This window comes from Macrobrachium nipponense, chromosome 16 (genome assembly GCF_015104395.2).
Source record: "Macrobrachium nipponense isolate FS-2020 chromosome 16, ASM1510439v2, whole genome shotgun sequence".
Taxonomy (NCBI): domain Eukaryota; kingdom Metazoa; phylum Arthropoda; class Malacostraca; order Decapoda; family Palaemonidae; genus Macrobrachium; species Macrobrachium nipponense.
In genome coordinates, this window is record NC_087209.1 from 1,853,549 (window position 1) to 1,874,453 (window position 20,905).

Consider the following 20,905-nt stretch of genomic DNA (forward strand, 5'->3'; position numbering starts at 1 on the left):
TCTTCGTCACATAGTGTTGTTTCTCCTTAAGCTGAGATTCAACGTCTATGAGATTTTCTTGCCATCAGGGACCTCGGTCTTTTGAAGGCAATTGACTTTCGCCTTTTGAGCTTATGCATTAAGAGAATCATCGCCGCGCCGTCCGGCATCGGTGACTAACAAATATTTTATTTGTTTGGTCTCTCAGCATAACTCTTTAAAGGGCGAAGGTCACGTGACTTACCCGGATGCTTGGACAACTTGCCTCTACTGATTCCGAACCAGTCAGTCGGCAGCTGTCAGAGCGCCCGAGTCAGTTACGAACTATGCTGTGGACTTAGTTCGGTTGTTCCAGAGCAATCATTACTTCGTCTTAATAGCTTGTCAGTATGAGTACTGTACATAACCAAAGTCGAGAAGAGGGATAGGTCATACGACTATCCCCTTCTTTTCGTCTTAGGTAACTGCATGACTTCTCTTGAGAAGTCAAGCACAAAGGGATGGGGATTTGTGACGCTCGATTTCGTACCGATCTTCGTAGCGAAGACTCAGAACCCTTCGGTAACTGACGATTGGTTCGAGTCCTTCACAATACCCTCCCTAATGGACTTCACTGCCTCCGATACGAAGGCTATGCTGCTTTGTCCTGTGAAGGCGCGACGGAGCTGTCTGAAGAAACTCGACACCCAGGATGAGTGTGGACGCCTCTTCATCATTCTCTCGCGTTCCGCAAGAACTTCTCCGTGGCGCAGGTAATGAAGGCAGGCGCCTGGTCCAACCGGACCGCATGCACCTCCTTCTACCTTCGGGATATTGCCCACAGTTCCTTGGATCTTTTTCCTTGGGAACCGTGGTGGTTGCTCAACACGTGTAGTTAACCCAGACCCTCGCAGGCTGAACAGCATCGAGTCCTGGTGTGACCGTAAGAATGGATGAGGAATGAGAGTGTGACTGGCTCCTCTTCCCATCTTTTTCTTCCCTCTACCTCTGGGTAGAGGGACACGGTCGTCACCCTGCTGGGTAAGGACGAGATGCAGGTGAGCTACTCAATAGAGCACCATCCTATCCCTTTCAGTAGGGATAGGAGTAAATATCCACCACTTCCTCCAACAAGGGGGAGGAAGTGGATGCCAATTTGAGACAAACCCATCATTTTATGATTGTCTCTTGCAAACAGGAACAAGTTCTTGCTTGCTGGTACGAAGAGATACGCTTGCCTCTCTCTTAGTACTTGGCCCAGAGGTCTGACCATTGATCCTGCGGTGCACACCCCGATCAATCGGACAGAGGTTTGGATCCCTCCCTTGCTCTTACGACCAGGGAGGCACTCCAGGGTTGGACGAACACCAGTCTGTTCACCAAAAAGACTCAGATTCCTCCCACCAAGAAGTGAGTCTTCCTATTGTTAAAGGACCGAGGGTTTGTATTACGTATCGGAACAAATGACAATTTGTCGAAAATTGCATTTTTCCTAACTATACAAACCTGAGGTCCTTTACATATAGTCCCACCTCATGCCACCCCTCACTCTGCAACTTTTTGCATGGGCATAAAGCAAAAGTGATTCTTCCCCGTGCGCGCACGATCGGACAAGCAGTTAACTACCGTTCTCCCCTTGTTCGAAGCTTACGACCGTCCCAGCTGCCGCTAGTTACCTTCCTATTGTTAAAGGACCTCAGGTTTGTATAGTTAGGAAAAATGCAATTTTCGACAAATTGTCATTTTTCTTAGCTACAAACCTGAGGTCTTAACGTTATACTGCCCGCCTCTAGCTGCCCCTCTTTTTGTTAAGTCATCCTGAGTTGGGAAAGACTGGAGTAGATCATCAGCGTTTGACCACTCTTCACCAGATCTACATATGCGTTGCCAGATACCCAAGATTCCTTGCTTTCATCTGCTTTTTTACCGGATCCAGCTAGGCGCTAGAAATTATCCTATCCCATTGTTAAGACCTCGGGTTTGTATCTATGAAAAATACAAATTGTCTCAGAAAATTTGTCATGTTAAAGTGCATTTTATGTTCTATATGAAAACTGCACTGCAAGCATCAAGTTATATTTTGAGTGCTATGCGTAAGAGCTTTCTATTATAGAGATTATTTTGAAAATAACAGTAGCAGTGGTGTAACCCTATTCCTAATAAAGAACTTAATTTGCCTATGCAAAATAAATCTCAATTGAAAAAAAATTATTATTAATAGGGCTTAGTTTTTCCAGACCTCCGAGTCTTAAGTAGACTCTTCTCGGGCTGGTTCTCAGGGATTAATCCAGAGAGAGAGAGAGTTAATAGAAAAATCTTAGCTTTCAGCAAAAATATTTTTAATTTTTGAATTCTGTAGATAAATTGATCTTTGTTGGGTCTAATTTGGGCATCAACAAGTAAATGTTATCATGGGTGCTTGACATCTATTACACTTCATTGGGTTAGCATGTGGTGTCGACATAAAGTGACCATGCGAGAATCTTTTGCGTCCTATATGGAGCCTTGTTAGGATTACCCCTTTCGATCTTTCATTTTGTGAAGATGTCCTCCATGCATACACTTCATTTTTATACTTTTAAGCTTTTTTTTGGTTGGCACTAAGGACCCTTCTCTTTTCCAATCTTGATATATCAATGGTTTGACAGATGTTTGTTTGTATGGTGTTTTTTCGTTGCATGGAACCAATGGTTATTCAGCAACGGGTGACAGATGTTATCCAGTCTGACACTGGGGAATGTGTAACTTAGAGGCACCACATTTTACAAGAGCGGGTTTTGTCCTTTCCCATTTGAGGTTGTTACTTTCAAACCATCTCTCTCTGGTTAACTATAAGTGTCATACACTTGTTTGGGGATGCCATTTCTCCAAACTTTACATTGTCTTTACTAGTGATTGTCAGTCATCAGAATTTCTACCTAAATGAAAATAAAAATCTGGCCTAAATTTTTTATTTTGCATTTAACGCTTTGGTTCTTATCCACATTGGTGTTTCTTCACCTTTCCTTTTGTGTTCACCATTTATTGAGAGCAAGATGCAACACACTATTACAGTACCTTGGTAACTTTCTGGTTGGAGAGATTAAGTGTGTTTGGCTGGCCAAAGTCTACCATTTAGGAGTCTCTACTGCAGGCAGCATGACCTTTCCAACATGTGTTGTAACTTCTGGTTTACCATAAAGCCTTTAAGCCCCTCAGCAGCGTGGTTGGTATGGTGTTGGCGTGCCACCTCCGTGGTCGCGGGTTCGATTCTCGGCCATTCCATTGAGGAGTGAGAGATGTGTATTTCTGGTGATAGAAGTTCACTCTCGACGTGGTTCGGAAGTCACGTAAAGCCGTAGGTCCCGTTGCTGAATAACCACTGGTTCCATGCAACGTAAAAGCACCATACAACAACAACAAAGCCTTTAAGGTGGCAACTGTATGCTCTTCATACTGACCTCTCTGCAGCAAAGTAAAAATACACCTTCAGTGAATTGCTTACCAAAAGAACACTTTCACTGTAGAAACTGCTGACTTGGGATCACATGACAATGAAGTCATCCCAAATGTCTAATTTTGTTTTTCTACTTGAACAAAAATTGAGATCATTAGTTTGTATGAAAATGCTTAAGATTTTTCATTATATCTATCTGCTTTGGATATTTTCCTCATTCCCTTCCTGTAATACATGTGCATTTAAATGCTATGAATTTTTTCCTCATTCCCTCCCTGTACTACGTGTGTATTCAAAAATTTAAATTTTAAATTCTATTTAATAACTTGAAAATGTTGGGATTTAAAATCTGTTTTTTTAATACTTAAATGTTCACAAAGCTTCATATTTACAGATTAACAAATAAGGCATATTTAAAGAAGAGATTGCACTACAAGATTTATTAGGATAAATAACTCTGCTGTTATGTTACTGTTGCAGGTTTGGAATGTGCAGCGTCCTCCATGGCATCATGCATTGGTCCAACTTGTGACTCCAAGTGTTGTAGGCGTTGTATCAGAGGTAATTTTGTAATCTGGAACAGATGTATATTTTGCAGTTACTGTTACAGATTCTGTTAAGCTTTAAAATTCTTTACTGTAGCTCAAGGGAAAATAGCATAAATCGCATGTCATTATACAATCAAATGTTTACTGATACAAATCAGTAATGTTTATTTGTTCCGATACGTAATACAAACCCTCGGTCCTTTAACAATAGGAAGTAGCTAGCGGCAGCTGGAACGGTCGTAAGCTTCGAACAAGGGGAGAACGGTAGTTAACTGCTTGTCCGACAGTGCGCGCGCCTGAGGTAAGAATCATTTTTGCTTTCAGCCGTGGTGTGTCAAGACGTGCTCGTCATCGCTCTGCCCGCTACTCGTCGTATGCTTTGGTTGGATTTATCCTTATTCTGATTTGTCTGTAGAGTGAAAGAAACTTGTAAGTACAGTTTTTTCTTTTGTTTATTTCATTGTGTAAAGTGAATAAACAAACAAACATGGATCAAGAGATGGAGCTTTCGCCGTAGTGTGTGTCCCGGGCTGGAGGGGCGTAAGTGCGGTGGATTTCGCTCCTTTGTGGACGTAGATCCACATGAATTGTGTACGCGGTGCCGGGGGCGAGAATGCTCCCGGGCTGAACCTTGTATCACTTGTATGAATTGGTCCGAGGCACAGTGGGTTCTGTATGAGGATAGGAAGAGACGTAGGCCTGCAAAGGAGTCGTCGGAAAGCTCTCTAGCGACTCCTTTGGTGACGGATACCTCATCTTCCTTCCTACCCCCTGGTCAGCCCCCACGTTTCGCGCCTTCCCCTGCGGGGGGGGGTAGCGGAGTCCTGCTCCTCACTCGATCCGTCGAGTGTGGAGGAGGGCGCTCGCTACCCGGATGTGCAGTTGTACTCGGGGTCTTCCGTCCGCTCTGGGTGGGGTTTGTCCCCCCCCAAGCGCGAGGGAACCCCTCTAACTCACCCGACTGTTGCTTCCGCAGGTGTGCCTTCCGCGAGAGACAACCTTGGGCAGGTGTGGGAGTCGCTGGGGCTGCAGGGAGTGCTTAGCATCCAGGGGTTGATCCAGCGGTTGGCGGGGTCGGCAGTGGTCACACATGGTGTGGTGACCACCACTACAACTACCATTACTACTCCAGGGTACGCCGCCCCTCCACACCTTGTTTACACCCCTCATGTGACTTCGGTGACCCCGACAGCTGCAGTACAGATGCCACTCGCTGCCGTACCGAGGAGGGGCGTGCCACCTCCACCTGGTTTCTTTGTGCTGCCGACCCTGGACTTCCGCTGCCCAAAAAGCTCCCCCCTGGACCTGCCTCCTGTGCCTAGAATGTTGGTGGCTGAAAACAAGACGCTTGGGTCGCCCGACTTTGCGGCCGTACCTGACGCTACTACTGTTGCTGGCCCAGCCGCTCATGCTGTCCCAGCCGCTGTTGACGCTCCTGTTGTTCCTGCTGTTCCCGCTCCTGCTCTCGTCGTTCCTGCTCGTGGTGGTGCTGCTCCAGGCTCAGGTCCTTCCGTACAGGTGGAGTCGGGCCCTGTTGCTTCGGCAACTGCCCCGGCTCCGTCCTGGATGGAAGACCTGATGTCTGTCCTGCGGAAGCTGACGAAGAAGAGGAAGGTGTCGTCGTCATCTTCTTCGTCGTCTGCTGCCTCCTCTCCCCCTTCGACTTTCAAGGCTTCCAAGCCGAAGAAGAAGAAGGTTGCCTCCTCCCCTCCTAAGAAGGATCCTTCGAGACCTCCTAAGGGCCCGTCTCGCTCCGGCGAGTCTGGGGGCTCTTCTGCTGGTCCTCCTGTTCCTTCGGGAACAGGGCCCGTCTCTCCTTCTGCAAAGAAGAAGAAGACGGGGACCAGAGGGGTACCGGCTTCGGCCAGTACTTCCTCGCCTGGTGTTAGCGGCTCTGCCGCTAAGCCAGGATCTGGCTCGGCTTCTCGTTCGCGAGAAATTCCGAGTGTACGGTCTCCCGCGGCAGACTGTGCAGCCAAGGTTTCGACGCCCGAGTTTGCTCGACGTCAAGACCGAGGCACTGAGCAGAAGACTGGTGAGAGCTGTTCAGGCGACTCTCGCCAGGCCAGCGGACGCTCTCGCAGCAACCAGCCAGCAGCTTGGGCTGACGTGATGGTCTCCGACTGGCCATGGGTTGAGGCTGGGAAGAGGTCCCCCCGGCCGTCGGTACCAGCGGTTCAACGCGCCGCGAGGACGCTCACCGGTCTCACTGCAACAGCGAGCTCTGCAGGTCACCTGACCGCCGCTCCCATCGGGACCGGGCAGATAGGGCGACCAGCAGCAGCTCATCTGACGCACGGGACAGGGGTCGACGTGCTCAGTCGAGCCGCCCGCCTGGCGAGCGGCACGACCAGGGAAGAGCGAGGTATCCAGGAGTGATCGTGAGGGGTGTACCCCTCACGATCCCGCTGCGACGCCGTACACACCAGGCACGGTTTTAGGACCGGCCAGGACGTACACGCAAGTAGCAGGAGGCGACCGTGAGGGGTCTGTCGCTGTTCCTCCTTCTGAAGGAGGAGGTTCTCGAGAGCTGCTCTTGTTGGAGGGACTGGATGGTCCTACTCCTCAAGACGCTGATTCGTCAGCACAACGGCCTTGGGGAAGGATCGCCGCTACCACCCTCTGAGCCCACGTCCCGGCTCGAGTCATTTTGGGGCCCGAAGAGGGAACCCAAGATGACGGTGGAGAATCTCGTCTCAGGGCGAAAGGATTCGTTGAAGTCAGGACAGTCTTCTAAGCTACTTCCTCCTCCTCTACAGCGTTAGAGGCGTTTTTATGTGCCATCTGAAGATCCGATACCGCCTAAACAGGTTAACCTGGAGCTAGCAAGGCTAACTCCAGGTGTGTCCCTGCAGCAGCTCCTGTCGGAGAACCTCTGGTTCTCACAGCAGGAGGCACTCGCCCTGGAATCTACCGCTATGGCAGCATTCCAGGCAGTCTCTTGGTTGGATCTGTGGTCCCTCACAGTATCCAAAGTCGCGGCCGACTCCGGGAGTTCTGCTCTCGAAGACGACCCGGCGTTCAGGAGACTGTGCCAGTCTGGAGGTAGAGCCATCTCTTTCCTCGCCCATCAGACTGCTAACCTGTGGGCCAACTTGGTTCTTCGTCGTAGGGACGCAGTCCTTACCTGAGTGACCAAGGGGGCTGGGCGTGAGGCGGCACTCGGTCTTCGCAACGGACCTATTAGGAGTTCCTCCTCTCTCTTTCCTGGAGAGATGGTGGACGCTGCGGTGGAGAGACGGCGCACTGATGACAGTGACCGTCTGGTTCACCAGGCAGTCTTGAAGGTTTCTGGGCAACCTCGAGCTACTGCGGCTAAGCCTAAGAGTTTAGTTAGCGCTTCCTTGGCTGCTAAGATGGTTGCCCCGTGGAAAGACTCGTGCTGCTTTGTCTTCTGCTAAGGGAGGCCGACATCAGCCCTCCTCCCAGCCCTCCTTTCCCCGAGGAGGTGGTGGGAAGAAGTCGAAGCGAGGTAGGAAACGCTAGGGACGGCATTCCCCCTCACCTGCTGCCGTTAGTGGGGGGGTGCCGGGCGAGCCATTGGGCAACGTGGCAGCGCTACGGCACCGAGACCTGGATAGTAGATGTCCTTCGGGAGGGATATCTACTACCCTTCGAATCTCGGCCACCCATCATCTCCAACCCGGTCCATCTACAAACGTATGTCCGGGGTTCATCAAAGGACAACGCTCTTCGACAGGAGATCAAGACCATGCTGACCAAACGAGCTGTGGAAATTGTAGAGGATCAGTCACCTGGCTTTTACAGCCGCCTTTTCCTGGTGGAGAAGTCATCGGGGGGCTGGTGACCGGTGATAGATCTCTCTCCCCTGAACAGTTTCGTTCGCCAGACTCGGTTCATGATGGAGACGGCACGATCCGTGCTCGACTCCATCAGGGAGAACTATTTCATGCTTTCAGTGGACCTGAAGGATGCGTATTTTCAAATACCCATCCATCAGTCCTCCAGAAAGTACCTCCGCTTCATCTTCGACGGGACGGTGTATCAATTCAGGGCACTTTGCTTCAGTCTGTCAACCGCCCCACAGGTGTTCACGCGAGTGTTCACTCTGGTGTCTGCTTGGGCCCACTCGCACGGGATACGTCTCTTGAGGTATCTCGATGATTGGCTGGTCCTGGCGAGCTCCCGCTCGCAGTTGCTGCAGGACAGGGATCGACTCCTCAAGTTTTGTCGCGATCTGGGGATCGTGATAAACCATGAGAAGTCCGATCTCAAACCCAAGCAGATGAAGTACCTGGGTATGCTGATCGACAAGGTAGCAGGGCAAGTCTTTCCCGCAGACTTGCGGATCAGCAAATTCAGGGAGGCAGCCGTCCAGTTCCTGTCTTGGCAGGAACAGGCAGCTCAGCAATGGCAAGTCGTGATCGGCCACCTGTCGTCACTCGAGAAGTTAGTTCCTCACGGACGTCTTCACCTGCGGTCTCTCCAGTGGAGACTAAAGGAGAGTTGGTCACAGGCAAGGGATCCACCTTACTTCCCCGTGTCCCTCACGGAGAAGGTGAGGCAGGACCTAGCCTGGTGGCTCGACGACAGGAACCTCTTAAGAGGAGTGCCTCTCTGCACTCCCCCCGCTGGAGATGTTGCTGTTTTCAGACGCATCAACCGAGGGATGGGGCGCAGACCTGGAGGAGTTGCTGACTGCAGGTGTGTGGGACCATCATGAGAAGCACCTTCACATCAATGTCCTGGAACTCAAGGCGGCGTTCTACGCTCTCCAAGAATTCCAGGACCGCTTGGTGGGACACTCGGTGGTGTTGATGTGCGACAATACCACAGTAGTGGCATACGTCAACAAGCAGGGGGGCCTAGTGTCTCTCCCGCTACACCAGTTGACCGTGCAGGTGCACGAGTGGGCCACGGCTCACTCAATAGAGCTGTCAGCACGCTACATTCCAGGCAAGAGGAATGTAGTAGCAGACAAGCTCAGCCGTCGGGATCAGGTGATAGGAACCGAGTGGTCTCTACACCCAGATGTGGCGGAAAGGCTCTTCAACTTGTGGGGGCGACTAGTCGTGGATCTGTTCGCCACTCGGCACAACAGAAAACTCCAGGTTTTCTTTTCAGCCGTGCCGGACCCATGGGCAGCTGCAGAGGACGCTCTTCAACATCCCTGGGACAACCTGTTCTGTCTGATTTGGAAAGTGATCAGCCGAGCGCTGGCCACTCCGAATCTCAGGATGATCCTGGTGGCTCCTGGTATCCGGACCTGCTGGCTCTGCTTGCGGAAGCACCGAGAGAGATGCCCCACTGGCACAACCTTCTAGCCCAGCCACACGTAGAACGGTACCACCGAGCAGTCCAGTCCCTACAACTTCACGGCTGACTGTTATCCACCATCTCTTGCGAACGAGAGGCTTTTCTCGCAGCGCAGCAACAGAGATGGCTGGACACGTCCGACAGTCCTCTGCAGCTGTGTACCAGGGAAAGTGGGTCGTCTTCTGTGGTTGGTGTCGTAGACGGGGTCTATCTTCTCTCAGAGCCACTCTTCAGCAGGTAGCGGATTTCCTCATTTTTCTTCGCTGAGAGAAGCTCCTCTCAGTACCCACAGTCAAAGGATACAGAGCCGCCCTGGCCCTGGTCCTGAAACTGAGGGGACTGGATATCTCTTAATTCGTTCGAGATTTCCTTGCTCATGAGGAGCTTCGAAAGGTCTTGCCCACCCAGGGAACTCAGGCCCCCTGAGTGGGATGTGACTCTCGTCCGTAGGAGTTTGACTCGAAGACCCTTCGAGCCACTCCGAGAGTCGTCAGACAGGGATCTGACCCTCAAGACCCTCTTCTTGCTGGCCCTGGCATCGGCGAAGAGAGTAGGGGAACTTCATGGCCTATCCTCCAATGTTAAACATACCAGGGGATGGGGATCTGTGACGCTCTATTTCGTCCCGAACTTCATAGCTAAGACTCAGAATCTGTCGATCCCTGACGACAGTTTCGATTCACAATCCCCTCCCTAATGGACTTCACTGATAACGATGCTGCTTTGTCCTGCGAGGGCGCGACGGCGCTATCTGAAGAGAACTCGACACCTCAGGCCTGAGTGTCGACGCCTCTTCGTTAGCACTGGGGTTACCAAGAAAGAAGTATCCAAGAACACGCTTTCTTTCTGGCTACGTGAGGTGATCAGGAGGGCGTACGAGGCTGATGGTAGTGACGACACCCATACCCTTCGTCCGAGAGCCCACAAAGTCAGAGGTACTGGACCCTCTTTGGCGTTCCGTAAGAACTTCTCCGTGGCGCAGGTCCTGAAGGCAGGTGTCTGGGCCAACCAGACTACCTTCACGTCCTTCTACCTTCGGGATATTGCCCACAAGTCCTTGGATACTTTTTCCTTGGGACCTGTGGTGGCTGCTCAACACATTGTGTAAGCTTACCCAGCACCCGAGCAGGCAGAACAGCATCGATTCCTGGTATGACTGTGAAAATGAATGTGCGAATGAGTGTGAATGGCTTCTCTTCACCATCTTTCTCTCCCTCTACCTGTGGGCTGAGGGACACGGTCGTCACCATGCTGGAAAGGAAATTGATGCAGGTAAGCTACTCGACCGAGCTCCAACCTATCCCTTTCATTAAGGATAGGAGCATATATCCACCACTTTCTCCAACAAGGGGGAGGAAGTGGAGGTCAACTTGAGACAAACCCATAACTTTATGTTGCCTCTTGCAATCAGGAACAAGTTCTTGCTTGCTGGTACTTGGCCCAGAGGTCTGGCCATTGATCCTGCGGTGCACACCCCGAACAATCGGACAGGCTTGGACCCTCCCTCGCTCTTACGACCAGGGAGGCATTCCAGGGTTGGACGAACACCAGTCTGTTCATCAAAAGACTCAGATTCCTCCCACCAAGAAGTGAGTCTTCCTATTGTTAAAGGACGGATGGTTTGAATTACGTATCGGAACAAATGGCAATGTCGAAAATTGCATTTTTCCTAACTATACAAACCTGAGGTCCTTTACATATAGTCCCACCTCATGCCACCCCTCACTCTGCATATTTTGCATGGGCCTAAAGCAAAAGTGATTCTTACCTCTCAGGCGCGCAGGTGCGCGCACTGTCGGACAAGCAGTTAACTACCGTTCTCCCCTTGTTCGAAGCTTACGACCATTCCAGCTGCCGCTAGCTACTTCCTATTGTTAAAGGACCTCAGGTTTGTATAGTTAGGAAAAATGCAATTTTCGACAAATTGTCATTTTAATCATTTGGTAAAGTTGGAGTTCTGTTTCTAGATGGTCTTATTTTATAAAAGTTTTTTCAAACAATAATGTACTTTCACCTGACAATGAAGGAAAAAAACAGGTATTGAATTAATGACTGGGTAAGGTGATAATGAAGGAGAAAAAAAAAATTATTGACAGGATACGAGCAGTGTTATTGAGTTATGGTGACAAACCATGGAAATTGTTTTAAGCACCTGGTTAATTTGGGAAATAAAACTTTCACATTTTGTAAACATAGTCTCCAGTTTACTTGAAAATCTGCAAAACAGTGTTCCTTTTACTATTTGCCTTCAACAGACACGATATTGATACTGGTAACTTCATTTTGTCGTTTACACTTAAATAATTTTTACCATTTGTCAGTGATTTTGATGCAGTGAGCTCAAAATTTGAGGGTGAAAATTACCTTTCCTGGAACAGAAGGGGAACATGTCTTTCTTCACAACACAAATGGGGTTGGGTCTGTTTTGTGTGCAAATTGCTTTGTTTATGATTATTACAGTTAAACAAGAAATGACCCCACTTAAAGAAGTTACACTCCAAAACTACCACATTCAGGAGCCTGGCTATAGAATGAGGGTAACAAAGCTGTATGGGATGCAGCTTTCAAGCTCTCAGTAAGCTGGACATAGTGGTAGAATTATTTATTTCCTAGTAGCTTTGCTTGAGAGGTTTGACAGCTTACCAGCACCATACAGCCTTTAATAGCATATTATAAAGCCAAAGAATGGGCATGCCCAGTAAGTACAGCACCCTGTAACCAGTGTGTACATGGCCCCGCATGCATTGCAGGATTCTGTGCTGGCTGGGGCAAACCTACGCACTGGTTATAAAATACCGTACTCACTGGGAAGAAGCACAGTTTGGCTGTACGATGCTATGGTTTCAAAGGAATATTGAACTCAAGCTGTATGGTGGTGGACATAAAAGCTGAAATGCAACCTGCTGCAGGGCATACTTCACAAGGCACATTATTCTGCAACCTGGAACTGGAAGTCCTTCAAGAAGAGCAACCTGCACATTGGATGTGGACTTAACTCAGAAAGCTCAGGATCCTGCAACCTTAACATAGGTATGGCCCCATGAGCTTCGATTCCTGCAGCAAGCACAACTACTTGCATCATTTGTGTGTCCTAGTGAGCACAGCATCCTCCTGCAGCCTGGTTCTAGGTAATATGTACAAGAAAGATTTGTGGTCCTCACAAGTAAAACTGGATCCTGCTCTGAGGCTGGAGTGTTCTAGGGAGGACCATGCAGCTAGATGGACATTCTTCAACTCTTACATCCTCAGTATCCTGCATTCTGGATATCAGCATTCCCCAGTGAGCATAGAATCCAGCAAACAGGACATGGATGTGTAGTAGCAAAGCACCCAGTGCATAGAAGAATATTAACCTAACACCTGGATGTACATGTTTGTAGTGGGCAAGCACATTCCCAGTAGATCTTCTGGAGTATGAGCACCGTGTGTCTAGTTGGCATCCTCCATCGAACACTGTTAGCTTGAGCATAAGGGTTGTTGAGACATGAGCAATTGAAAACAAAATGGGATACTGAGGTTGGAATACCCAGGAAGGCAATATTGACAAATGAAGTTTCTGACAGTCATCTCGAGCAGTTGAAAAATAGTGATTTTTCATTCAAATACTTTTCTACTCAAACTTATCAATCATAAATAGCCTTATTATATAGTATATGAAACACACAGACTCAAAAGAGATTTTGTTATTACTCATAAGCTGCTTAAATTGCAACTTGAAAGAGACAACGAGGTTTATGAGCTCTTGAAGAGAAAGGTATGGATGGCTGCAGGAGGTTCAGTTCCCAAAGGTAGAAGATGGAGCCGACAGTCAACCTCAAAAATCATGATAAAAATGAATAATCCAGATCCCTTCCAACTGAAAGTGCATGGCCCTGTTGTGACAATAGTTCCTGCAAATAAATATCATAGGTAAAATTTAGCAAAATTAAACTAACAGCAATTATTGCCTCTTTTAAGCATGGCAAGATGGATAAGAAAGTAATCAATGGTGGACTTTCCCTTTCTAGAGAATTGACCGTTGATCACAAAACCTTGACAAACAAGTCCCTTCCAGGACCACTGAAGAAGTAAAATACTTCCCACAAGGGCACAGAAATTGACACACTTAGAAGTGTTTGTTTGTTTGTATGGTGTTTTTATGTTGCATGGAACCAGTGGTTGGTTATTCAGCAACGGGACCAATGACTTTACATGACTTCCAAACCACGTCGAGAGTAAACTTCTATCACCAGAAATACAAATCTCTCACACCTTAATGGAATGCCCGAGAATCGAACTAGTGGCAACCGGTGGCAGGCCAAGACCGTACCGATCACGCCACCGAGGCACTACATTTAAGAGGTGGCCAGGGCAATTAGAACAGTCTTGAGTCACATCAAATTTTTCCATGTGGACTTGTAGGTCCAGGTACAAACAAGTCCAGAAGAAACTGCTGCCCCATACGATACACCAAGGCATCAACTGTAACAAGAACCCATCATATTCTAAAATTACAGCCTAGATAAAATGGAGACCCAAATGCAACTGTTACAATGAAAAGGGCAAAAGTGTACAGTATAGAGTAATCATTCCACTCCATTGGAAGTTAGCCTGGTGTTGAAAAGTTGTGATGCTACACAGACTTTGACAAGATTTCTTTAAGTTATAATTACTTATTTAAAAGAATAGCTATGACTGAAAATGAGTACTGACATTCTCAAAATATGACTGAAAATGAGTACTGACATTCTCAAAATATGACTGAAAATGAGTACTGACATTCTCAAAATATGACTGAAAAGAGTACTAACATTCTCAAAATATGACTGAAAATGAGTACTGACATTCTCAAAATATGACTGAAAATGAGTACTGACATTCTCAAAATATGACTGAAAATGAGTAGTGACATTCTCAAAATATGACTGAAAATGAGTACTGACATTCTCAAAATATGACTGAAAATGAGTAGTGACATTCTCAAAATATGACTGAAAATGAGTAGTGACATTCTCAAAATATGACTGAAAATGAGTAGTGACATTCTCAAAATATGACTGAAAATGAGTAGTGACATCCTCAAAATATGACTGAAAATGAGTATGACATTCTCAAAATATGACTGAAATGAGTAGTGACATTCTCAAAATATGACAGAAAATGAGTACTGACATTCTCAAAATATGACAAAATGAGTAGTGACATTCTCAAAATATGACTGAAAATGAGTACTGACATTCTCAAAATATGACTGAAAATGAGTAGTGACATTCTCAAAATATGACTGAAAATGAGTACTGACATTCTCAAAATATGACTGAAAATGAGTAGTGACATTCTCAAAATATGACTGAAAATGAGTACTGACATTCTCAAAATATGACTGAAAATGAGTAGTGACATTCTCAAATATGACTGAAAATGATAGTGACATTCTCAAAATATGACTGAAAAATGAGTACTGACATTCTCAAAAATATGACTGAAAATGAGTACTGACATTCTCAAAATATGACTGAAAATGAGTAGTGACATTTTGACTGAAAATGGAGTACTGACATTCTCAAAATATGATGAAAATGAGGTTAAAACTGCATTCTCAAAATATGATGAAAATGAGTACTGATTCTCAAAAATATGACTGAAAATGAGTACTGACATTCTCAAATATGACTGATGAGTAGAGTAGTGAACATTCTCAAAATATGACTGAAAATAGTACTGACATTCTCAAATATGACTGAAAATGAGAGTGACTTCTCAAAATATGACATGATATGACATCAAAATGATGAAAAGAGATGACTTCTCAAAATACTAGTCCCTGAAAACAGGTCAAGGAGAGTATTTATATTAACCAGATGCAAAACGTCACTGACCAAAATTGAAAAGACATAGATAGAAATCTCTGAAAAACCAGACAACACAAATGAATAAAGGTAACAAAATGAAGGGATGACAATCCTGAGAAGCCTGGCAACAAAGACCCATAAAAATGAGTAGCGACTCCTTTTGGCACAGTGGAGTCAGCTGGCTTTTTACACAGTGGTGTTCTAATTTCAAAGTTTTCAAGTTGTGGAGTGTAGGTGCACCTTGGATAGAATAAGGCTGTTTTTAACATCTTATTTTTTATAGTTGGAAATACTTATGACATCATTCCCTCATGTTTTCTATAAAGCTATGTTACTCTTGCAGGTGATACGAGCAGTTCCTCAACTACCGCCTGCTAAGCCTGCCCATCCCAGCCAACAATCTGTTCGACTGGAGCATCATTTGGCTGCCTGGACACTGCAACTGCTGACTGGTATAGAGGCTGTAGCTGACACAATGCCGCACGCAGTAGTATATGCTGCTCACACCATAAATGCTTCTCTGCCACCAACCATTAAACCTACAGGAGGACATGTAAATATATTTTTCTTATTATTTGTTCTATCTAATGCAGGCTCTGAAAAAATTACCAACAAATTCTGTACAAATGATCTGGGATAGAATAAACAGTATGAATTGTGTTTAATGCCAGTTGGTGTCAAAATTAGTATAATACAAATGTCCTAAAAACTGTCCAAACTATGTCTGGAACATTGGTTTCTTAAACAGGTAACAAGTGTCAATAGCTGAATTGTTTTTACTTGAGCCTTTTAACTTGTAAAATCACTAGTTATCAACCATAATTACACTTTCACATTTGCTTTTCTTAAATTCATCTAAGAAAAAAAAAAAACTCAAAGAGGGACTTGAACACTCAAAAAGGCAATTAAATACTGATATTATACAAAATTGAAAAGTAATGTTAATGTAAGGACATGATGTAGATTTTAGGTACTCTTGTATCACAGTAGTCACCAAAAACAAAATTGACAGTTCTTTATCATCAAAATGTTTCAGAAGCTTGACCATCAACATAATCATCAAATCTGCTTTTTCTGAAGTACCATAGCATAGGCACCAGGAAAAATTTGTTTGTAATATGCAAACCATTATTTTTTCAACATCATGGAGAATTAGTTCTCATAACTATTCCAATTCATTTGTACTACTTTGTTTCTAGTTAATTATTTCAAAAACCAATTATAGCCCTTAGAAAAATTTTAACTTGAAAAATATTTAAGAATTGTGTTCTAACATATGTACTTACAAATTAATCTCTAACCTTGCAGGTAATTACACAGCTGGTAGTTAGTGCTCTTTACTCCACAATCAATTCAAGGAGCTCTCTGGATGACCTGAATGACTTTCCCATATCAGATGGTCAATGGGACATGATGATTGCTGTTGGTGAAAGACTTTGTTCCCTGCATGATGGCAACTATGATACTCACCTAAAACAAATGACCCTTGCACTGTTAGCTCAGTAAGTTAACATCATAGAAATTTATGTCATGTTGCTAGAGTTTTTTCTACTGGATAGGGTTCGTTACAGAAAAGTCCTGTGGCTTTTCTATGGATTAGCTATGTGGGAATGAATTGACCTTGTATGAGTGTACAGATTTAGTTGTTGCAAGCAAAAATATGCTGGAATTTCAGTGAACAATTTACAGAGGCTGGGGCTTAAAGTTCTCAATGCAATAGACTTCCCTTTGATAGTTGGTTACTCTGCTTGCTCTTGCGGGTACGTATATGGATCAACACCACCTTAATCCATATGCTCCTACTTTATCATGGTAGCTCATTCACATTTTCATGTGTTGATCTGTATAGTTATCTATAAGCTGTTATGAAAAACTACCTGCAAATTTTAATTAAGTGTTAATATCCTTCTTTATCTTGAGTGGATAATATTACATAAGTAAGTACTTTAAGAAATAAAAATGATTTTGCAACCATCAGAACTTCTGAAAATATACAAAGAAGCAAGGCACAAGTGTACAATTGTATTTAATTACTAAAGATGGGATTCTGGTGATAGAAGTTCACTCTTGACGTGGTTCAGAAGTCACATAAAGCTGTTGGGTCCGTTGCTGAATAACCACTGGTTCCATGCAACGTAAAAACACCACTCAAACAAACTAAAATTGGGCAAATTGAATTGAATATAGAATTAAGGCCAAAGGCAATGGACTGGGGAAATGATTGGGCAAAAAAATGCATATAAATAATAAAGCTGATTTATGTATTTTTCATTGTGTGATAATTTTATATTTTCCTAGCAGTTATTTTTGGTATTTTTATACAATTATTTTCTTAAAATGGCAGGCTTGAAGACCTGGAAGATGATGAAGAGGAGGATACTATTGATGAGTATTCTGACGAGGATGTGATTGACTGCATGTGTTTGGCACATGCAAATACTGTTATGGCATCAGCTCAAGGTCAACATGCTCTTGGAGTAAGTTTTTTTCCTTTTAATATGTATTAAGAGATATAACCATACAATATTTAAAACCCTTCCTTTCCAAGGTGGAAAAAGTACTCTTTCATTAGTGACGAGAAAAGCAGTCAATATTAGGATCTAACTAGGGCTGTAGGAGAATACTTCAGACTTACTGATAGAAATCTCTTAGACTAGAGTGATTCTGGCACTCGACCTTCTATTTTAGAATTTCACCACCAATTTCCTCTTCTCTGATGTGTATCCATGGGTTTGGTTTAGGCCACAGGAAGTCCTGAAAAATGATCTAGTGTTCTTTTTTAACTAGCCACTTTGAGTAGATCAAGATCAAAAGACATGAAATAAAGTCAAGTATAGTTTATAAAAAATCATGAAAGCAAAGATAAAACTTGATACTGTAGTTTGTTAAGTTTGGTGTTTCAAGATCTGTTTGTGCTTATATATCAGGACCCATGAAAGCCCAAAATTTCAAGACATATGGCAACATAAGAATGAAGTTCATACATGTATGAAGTACTGCAAGATGATGTATTTCAGAACAGCTGTGACAATTTGGGTACTTTGCTTTTTATAGGTGGTGGTGCTTTTAACTGATTTACTTGACAATACTTCCTACGTTTACTGCAGTCTTTCAGAATTCGTAGACATCATGAAATTTCAAGAGATCGTAGCAAAATTTTCCCACCTGTGATTCTGCACTAATAAAAAATTAAGTGAAAATGAGCTTTGTTGCGATTGATAAAAAGTAAATTTTAGGCCCTAGAGGCTTCTAGGCTGATCTCAAGTTATCCAGATTTGTAGCAGCTTGGGCATATTTACTTATGGAAAAATTTAATTTCAAGTGACTGGAAAATTGTTTGAGCATTTAATTAAAAAATAATTGTTATAGAAGAACCAAGGGCACAAAATTCTTCCTTATGTCCAAGGTTTTACTAGATTTCATTGTGTAATGTGTTAAAACTTACAGGGTAACGTGGATAAGATAGATGGGAATCCAAATGTAAGATCAAGAGAACAGGACATATCCTGGAAAACTTACATAACTTGTAATGAAAAGTGCAAACCTTTGTTAGGTTCACTTTTCATTTCTCTAACCCATGTTCTAGGAATTTCTTAGCCATATTAGTTGTAACTTGTGTGTAAGGTGGAATAACTTCTACAAAACACTTGTTTATCACCATTTACTGTCATCCAAGTACTCTCCTGCTTCTATAGTGTAGCACTAAATTAAATGTTATAATTCAGCAAAAATTTAGTCAAGGCTTCCATTTGAAGTGTTAAATTACAGCTATTCTAATACATGTACTGTATATTCAAATATTGGTCACCGAAGGACTTGAGTTAGACTAGTGAAAATTTCTGACAAATTAACATTGTAATACTTTAAAAGCGTAAACTAAAAGTATTAGTAGACAAATGTTGACCTTTCCTTCTTCCAAAATGTAGAGACAAAAATGTTGCTTTTTCCTACTGTGGTTAAGCATTTTCTTAATTCTAGATAGTGTACAGCTTTCTATTTTGCATTTGAACTAGCAGCTGTATGACAACTTGGGCAGGATGTCAGTAAATGATGAATTATCAAAAACTTACTTAAGTGTTATAGGTTGTGTGTGTGGGGTTCAAAATTTCCTTTAAAATACTTTGAACTTATTGCAGGCAATATGGGAATTCTTGAAGAGAAATATGGAGTGGATGCAGGAAGCTCTCTCTGTTCCAGCCATACTCCCACTGACTTCTCATTTTCCTCCAACTCCACTCTGCTTTACTCCAAAGCCACCTGCTTATAATCCAATTTACTATTACAAGCGGATGATACACACTCGTTTAGATAACGTAAGTACCTGTAGTGAAATAGATTCCCCCAAAAATGTTATTATTAGAGGTTGTAGATAGCTGGAGCTTTATCACGCTATACTGAATTACTTTCGTCTAGCTATAATTCAATGTACCATAGGTAAAAGCACTCGAAGTATTAACGTTGAAAAGTACTCTATATAAGTTTTCTTTTAAATTCCAGGCAAGCATTATGAACTTCAAAGGTGATTGGGAAACTGTACTGTGGAACGATCTGGGGATGCCTAAGGAAACAATAGTGAATTTCATTAGACAAAGACCAGAATTTCAAGAGGGTGCTTATCTTACTCGAGAGGAGACTGCAGCCGTGAAAAAAATGGCTCCATTTCTCAAAAACCTTGATGATCCTGATGATAGCGGTGAAGATTAACCTAATTTAGTTCGTCAGAAAAGGAAATATAAAAGGCTGTAAAAAGTACAGACTGATTTGAAAAGGAAATAAAAGGCTGTAAAAAGTACTGACTATTTTATTCTCCCTCATTTTTGTAGATAAAAGTACGGTTTTTGCAGTTACCATTGCACCTAAAAAGTAGCATGCAGGTATGTACTTTGCTTTTCATTTCTCACTCCCCAAAAGTCTTATATCTAATGTGACAGCAAAACCACTTCTGTTTATTGGAGGAACTTCTCAGGCCAAGGATTAAAATTCAGTGAATTATATTTTGTGGTTTGTTTCATTCTAATTAAATTTACAAATTCTCATATTGCAGAAGTTTTAATTTGGTTTTCTACTTTTTCCATTAAGACATGAAATTAGTTTTCTGGCTGACATGCACTTTCTGAAATCCCATCTGGTCTAGACTAACCTATGCCCCTTCTAGTAATTCTAGTTTTGGCATGGAAAATCCTAATCCATTTAGAGTATTGAATCCTGGGTATTCTTGTGACTCCACCCAGTATTGTGTAAATCTTCATGTTCCTTACTGCTGTCATACTTTAGCAGAGAATATTACTGTAATGTAAGTGGAAAAGTTCTTGACTAACAGTATAGTGAACTGGATACAAAATTTAAAATAATTTTGTGATGAATATTCTAAATTTATACTCACTTCTTACAATACTACCCTGTAAACTGGGAGCTTACTAACTGGTCCACTTCAGAAGCAGCAGTTATGATGCTAGAAAGACTGTCCATTTTGATGATGAAGTGTCATATTGGAACAAACCTTAGCAAGCCATGATCTTAACATACTTGGCCTCTACGACTAAAACTCAGAAAAGTTTACCCATGGTCCTTGGTGGTTTGGTCCATGGACATTTAATGGATAACCCCCTTATGGAGAAAATTCAGGTCAACACTGACCATATAATTTTTTCTATGGATGTCCAAAATTCCAAAAATCAGATAACTAGTCCTGTTAGTGATATTTTTACTTTGGGTAAATAGCAAACAATAGGAAAACAATAAAGGAAGTTTGAGATAGCATTCGGTTCAGGGTTCTATAATAAAGTATAATAATTTCAGAATTGATTGCACTTGAAGTACTTCAAGTTCCAGATATTTGTTGAGTAACCCACATA

The 20,905-nt window shown here is 43.7% G+C and overlaps 1 protein-coding gene across 5 annotated transcripts in view; it reads left to right on the forward strand.

Moving 5' to 3' along the window:
* LOC135195512 (uncharacterized protein KIAA0825 homolog) overlaps positions 1-19,842 on the forward strand; it is a 69,765-nt gene extending 49,923 nt beyond the window's left edge. For all 5 annotated transcript variants that reach the window (XM_064221742.1, XM_064221743.1, XM_064221744.1 and 2 more), the window contains 6 exons: positions 3,875-3,955; positions 15,394-15,603; positions 16,359-16,552; positions 17,395-17,527; positions 19,187-19,363; positions 19,548-19,842. In XM_064221742.1, the coding sequence (XP_064077812.1) occupies positions 3,875-3,955; positions 15,394-15,603; positions 16,359-16,552; positions 17,395-17,527; positions 19,187-19,363; positions 19,548-19,754 (1,002 nt within the window). In that variant the 3' untranslated portion in view covers positions 19,755-19,842. The remainder of the gene's footprint in view (positions 1-3,874; positions 3,956-15,393; positions 15,604-16,358; positions 16,553-17,394; positions 17,528-19,186; positions 19,364-19,547) is intronic.
* The last annotated feature ends 1,063 nt before the right edge of the window (positions 19,843-20,905 follow it).